Here is a 6,030-nt window from a genome sequence, read left to right on the forward strand (position 1 = left end):
CTAAAAAAGTAACTAATTGCGTTACTTAGTTACTGTTTATGAAAAGTAATGTGTTATTACTCATCTGGCCTGGGCGTGCTTGTTTTTTTTTATATATAAAAAGGCTCTATTTCTGGCAAATGTAAAAGCCCTTTCATTCCCTCAGGCTGAAGGAAATGTAAATTCACATCTGTACAGTAGAGGGCGCAGCTCAAATAAACCTTTCAGCTGCCATTCTGGATTGCGTGAAGAATAGGACGCTCATTTTTGCTTATTAGTATGGATGAATTGAATCACTGAAGCTCAGCAGCAAAGACATTGGTTAATAAAATGGGATTAAATACATAAAGGATATGTGTGTTATTTAACATATTTAATTATTGCAGGTTTGCATCATATTCTGAGTTTGCATTTTACTGTTTTTATTCATTTTGGGGAATAGTGAGTCTGTTTTTGTGCAAGTGAGATGAATAAATGCATGTTCACATTTAGTCTAGATCTACAGTAAGATCATGTTCACACACAACACCTCTGCACTCACTCCTGATTTCAGGACAGGAGAGCTGTCAGTCAGTACATGAGAAACAAAGTAACTGGCGCTACTTATTTGATAAAGTAACTCAGATATTTTCTTGTAAATTAAAAAGTAATGAGTTACTTTACTAGTTACTTGAAAAAAGTAATCTGATTATGTAATTCACATTACTTGTAATGCATTAGTTTTTCATGACTATTTCTATGAAAAAGGCACCTATGCATGTAAAATTAGTAACTTTTCTGCACTGTTTTACAAGCTGCAGATATACTCTGTTGAGTCCAATATACAGCCTCATCCTTCAACAACAATCTCTTTGCAAAGCTGTATTGTGATAGATGCATAAAACATTTTGCACTCAAACGTGCCACTCAGATTGTTCAGATCAGACTGAATTTACTGCTTTAAACAAAATGAGATACATTTCAGCAAATTTTCAAGGACAAAAAAGGTTAATTGTCAGTACCATAGCGATGTATGAAGCACAGCTCACAAAGAATCACTTTCAAAACAAGCAGCTTTTTTCAGCTTTCAACTTGAATGTGTGCAAGTCTTCCTCGCGTGAAGCTTCCATATACAGTGGGTACGGAAAGTATTCAGACCCCCTTCAATTTTTCACTCTTTGTTATATTGCAGCCATTTGCTAAAATCATTTAAGTTAATTTTTTTTCCTCATTAATGTACACACAGCACCCCATATTGACAGAAAAACACAGAATTGTTGACATTTTTGCAGATTTATTAAAAAAGAAAAACTGAAATATCTGAAAAATTTAAGGGGATCTGAATACTTTCCGTACCCACTGTATGTGGATCCCTATTAAAATGACTGGATTTCACCCTTGAACTTTCGCAGAGCAATGGTTATGTGACGCATCTTAAAACTGTGATTGTTCAGATGGATCTGCAGAGCAGTAGGTACTACAAACAGCACAAGAGTTTACAGATTTTACTACATGTTACTCTTATTAGTTTTCTGTACACTCTCAGACAAAAAGGTACAAAAGCTGTCACTGGTGCGCAGGGTTGGGGAGTAACGGAATATATGTAACTTGGTTATGCATTTAAAATACAAAATACATTATACAGTTACATTTTAGATGGGTGGTAATCAAATTATAGTTACATCCGAAAAGTATTTTAGATTATCAAAGTCATTACTTTGAATTTTAATGTCATTTATTTAATTTAAACATTAATGTAAACAGTAATTGGTGAATCTCCGACTCTGACACTCTGCAAAAGTATCCTAAGCTACAGTTCTGCACATAAGTTTCACTGCAGAATATGCAACATTTTAATAATTTTAAAATAAAATTTCATTATTTTTATTTAGTACTGTCCTGATTAAGCTGTTTCACATAACAGATGTTTACATACACTCCGCAAGACAAAATAAATTAATTTATAAAAATTGCCCCATTCAAAAATGTAACTGTCTGTGACCGGAATGATGCATGACTGTTTTGATGTTTTGTGATAGTTGTTCATGAGTCTCTTGTTTGTCCTGAGCAGTTCAACTGCCCATTTTTCTTCAGAAAAATCCTCCAGTTCCTGCACATTCTTTGATTTTCTGAGTACTGATCATAACCTCTAAGAGCTTTGTGTGTGTGTCATGAAGGAAGATGATGGACTCGGGTCAGCTGGATTTCTATCAGCACAGCACTCTCTGCACAAACACCTGCCGTAGCACCAAATTCGACCTGCTGATCAACAACACGCGCTTCCCACCGGTCGGCAGTGGACTCAGCACACCCACCACAGCTCAGGGTCAGAACCACACACATCTTCCTCCCAGGAGCCTGTGAGGAAAAAGCAGCGGGGCAGAGAAACTCGGCGCTCGGTGACGAGTGAGCCCACGCCGGCTGAGCCTCCGCGGGCCTCACTCTCTCCATTAGAGAGGCTTCACCTGTCCACTTCTCCCTTCCGGACCAGCGTCCCTCTGCGGCTGCGAGCGATCTGGTTTCGTTTGGTGGGAGCGAGTGTGACAGCATGTCGTTGGTGGCTTCAGATGCGGAGGAGCTGTCGGGCTCGTCTGTCGACCCCACCCCCCTGCCATCTGCACAGCCCAGCGCAGCCAGCACGGGCATGGACGCCGAACTATTCCGTGTCCTGTCTAAAGCTGTGGAGGAGCTGGGTTTGGAGTGGTCTCCACCGGAGGAGCCCACCCGCAGCCGCTTGGATGAGTGGTTCTTGCCCTGGCACCTTCAGGCCCCTCGACAACGAGATTCACCATTCTTCCCCGAGGTCCACAATGAGACCACCAAGTCTTGGTACGCCCCCTACTCGGCCCGCCTTCGTGCCTCATCTTTGTCCGCCCTCTCGTCTGTCGACGGCGCCGAAGAAAAGGGGTACGACAGACTGCCTCCCCTGGATGAGTCAGTGGCCGCGCATCTCTGCCCACCCACGGCTATTGGCTGGAAGGCAAAGGCCGCCCATCCATCCAAGCTGTGTAGGACGACATCAGCTCTCGCCGGACGAGCCTACTCGTCGGCTGGACAAGCAGCCTCGGCACTTCATTCCATGGCAGTCTTCTAGGCCAAGCTCCTCCGTTGCATGGATATCCATCTGCCCAGACCATCTGCCCAGACCCTGCAGCTTTTAAGGAGCTGAGCAGTGCGACCGACCTGGCTCTATGCGCCACCAAGATGACAGCGCAGGCGATTGGGAGATCCATGGCCAGCCTAGTGGTGCTTGAGCGCCATCTATGGTTAAACCTCACGGAGATCAAGGATGTGGATAAGGTTCCCTTCCTCGACTCCCTGGTTTCCCTACTGGCCTGTTTGGACCTGCAGTTGAGGGTTTCGCCGAACGCTTTACCGCTGCACAGAAGTCGTCCCAGGCAATGCGACACTTCCTGCCAAAGTGCTCCAGTTCAACAGCTGCTTCCAGTCGCCCCAAGAATGAGCCGACTCAGCATCCCGCGAAGCCCGCACCGCCAGCTGCTCTCACAGCTCCTAAGCCCGAGCCTCGTCGATGCTCCCGCTTGGTCAGAAGCTACCCGTTTCCTAAACGCCAGGGCCCCCGACCCAAGATAGCGTTGGACCCTACGCCTCAGGCGTCATCCTGATCTGCGGGACAGGAAGAGGAAGGGGCCAAGTCTCGCTGCAGCCGGACCACCCCCCAAACAGCCTCTGTTGTGCCTCCGAGCACCCCGTTCAGTTCCGGGTGCCGGTGGCAGTGTGTTTGTGACAAAAAATTATGTTGTGAACATGGGGCACGTCCACACAACCAGCCGCTATTATAGCGAGGAAAATAAAACACAAACATTTTCAAAAAGAGAGCAAATTTCCTCTTCCACTCATTCTGAGTGTCAGGTCCCCATTGGGCGGCCCACCGCTCAAACCAATCCAACCCCTTGCCACGCGGGCCGAGGCCTGGCAGGCCATCCCTGGAGTGTCAGACTGAGTTATGGGGATAATAAAACAATGTTATACACTCCAATTAGCTCGAAGACCCCCGCGATTCAGCGGCGTGGTCTCCACCTCGGTTCGGAGCAAGGATGCATACGTCCTACGCGCCGAGGTTTGCTGGCAAAAGGGGCCATAGAAACGGTTCCCCCAGCCTAGAGTGAGTCAGGCTTCTACAGCCATTACTTCCTCGTCCCCAAGAAGGATGGCGGCCTAAGGCCCATCCTCGATCTCAGGCACCTGAATCGCGCCCTCATGAGATGGCTGCTCAGGATGATTATATTGAAATAAGTAAGTATGCCCAGGGGACTGGTTCTTTTCGCTGGACCTGAAAGACGCATACTTTCACATCCAGATAGCCCCCCGTCACAGACGATTGTTGAGATTCGCCTTCGAGGGAGTGGCTTATCAGTACACAGTCCTTCCCTTTGGACTGTCCCTAGTTCCTCGCACTTTTACGAAGTGCATGGATGCAGCTCTTTCCCCGCTGAGACAGACAGGAAGCCGCATTCTGAATTACCTTGACGACTGGAGACGTCAATTTTGCCAAGAGTGTGCTGTTCCCCAGCCAACGGATATCGTTCCTTGGAACAGCTTTAGACTCAGTCCAAATGAGGACGATAACCATGCCAGAATGTGTGCTGGCCATTCAGCCGCTTGCAGCCTCATTCAAAGTTGGAGCCTCTCACCTTCTCAAGGTGTTTCAGAGGATTCTGGGCCTCATGGCCTCTGTGTCTCCGGTACTTCAGTTGGGCCTGATCCGCATGCGGCCCCTTCAGTACTGGCTGAAACCACGAGTTCTGTCCCACGCCTGGGGTCTCGGACGCCTTCGTGTCAAGGTGGACAAGGCCTGTGTAACAGCCCTGGCCCCTTGGAAAGATCCTCAGTGGATGGAATGGGGCGTGCCCCTGGGAATCGTCTGCAGGAGGAAGGTGGTCTCGACAGACGCCTCCAACACAGGTTGGGGAGCGCTGTGCGATTTGCATACCAGCTTTCGGTCACTGGTCGAAAGAGGAAGTTCGACTTCACATCAACTGCCTGGAAATGCTGGCAGTGTGTCTGGGCCTTCGCACCTTTCTGCCAGACCTAAGGGGACACCATGTTTTAGTCCGTTCGGACAGCATGATGGTGGTGTCCTATATAAATCACCAGGGCGGCCTCTCCTTGAAGCGTCTCTTCACACTGGTGGAGCGCCTCTTGGAATGGGCTCAGCTCAACTTGTGTTCGCTGAGAGCAGCGCATGTGCCGGGCAGTTTGAACCAAGGAGCAGACATGCTGTCTCGGAGCAACGTCCCCTCGGAGGAGTGGACGCTCCACCCTCAAACGGTTCAGAAAATCTGGGAGATCTTCGTCAGGGCAGAGGTCGACCTCTTCGCCTCAGAAGACTCTCATTGCCCAACTTAATTTTCGAAGGACAGGGACGCGTTGGCCCACGACTTGCCCAACCTCATCCTTTATGCTTTTCCCCTGACCGCTCTGATCCCGCAGATAATCAGGCGAGTCAGGGAACAGAGACACAAGGTTCTGTTGGTGGTCCCGCTCTGGAGGAACCAGCACTGGTTTGCAGAGCTGTACCAGCTGCTCACGGCAGCCCCGTGGCCCATTCCCCTGAGACGAGACCTCCTCTCTCAGGCGAACAGAATGTTATGGCATCCTCAGCCCGAGCTGTGGGCTCTGCACCTTTGGCCTCTTGATGGGAGCTTGCGAACCTCCCCGAGAACGTGCTAAACACAATCTCCCAGGCTAGAACACCGTCTACAAGACGCCTCTATGCCCTTAAATGATCTGTCTTCTCCACCTGGTGTGCAGCCCGCGGCACAGACCCTATCTCCTGCGACATATCTCTGATATTGTCCTTCCTGCAAGAGCTGCTGGATAAGGGTCGTTCCCCTTCCACACTCAAGGTCTGTGTAGCAGCCATAGCAGCCTCTCACACTCCTATAGCTAGCCAATCGGTGGGCAGGAACAACTTAGTTGTTAATTTTCTGAAGGGGTCTAGAAGGCTCAACCCACCTCTCCCCATCACTGTTCCTACATGGGATCTGCCCACGGTGTTGAGGGCTCTGAAGAGCCCTCCATTTGAGCCGCTACAGTCCATTGACCTTC

The 6,030-nt window shown here is 48.7% G+C and overlaps 1 protein-coding gene across 1 annotated transcript in view; it reads left to right on the top strand.

The window, feature by feature from the left end:
- Positions 1 to 6,030, top strand: part of LOC107689561 (glucocorticoid modulatory element-binding protein 1-like) — a 22,364-nt gene that overhangs the window by 4,346 nt on the left and 11,988 nt on the right. Inside the window, exon 4 of the mRNA XM_016487582.1 lies at positions 2,136 to 2,284. Within this exon, the coding sequence (XP_016343068.1) occupies positions 2,136 to 2,284 (149 nt within the window). The remainder of the gene's footprint in view (positions 1 to 2,135; positions 2,285 to 6,030) is intronic.

The sequence above is a fragment of the Sinocyclocheilus anshuiensis genome, unplaced genomic scaffold (genome assembly GCF_001515605.1).
Source record: "Sinocyclocheilus anshuiensis isolate Anshui unplaced genomic scaffold, SAMN03320099.WGS_v1.1 scaffold369, whole genome shotgun sequence".
NCBI classification, from domain to species: Eukaryota; Metazoa; Chordata; class Actinopteri; order Cypriniformes; family Cyprinidae; genus Sinocyclocheilus; species Sinocyclocheilus anshuiensis.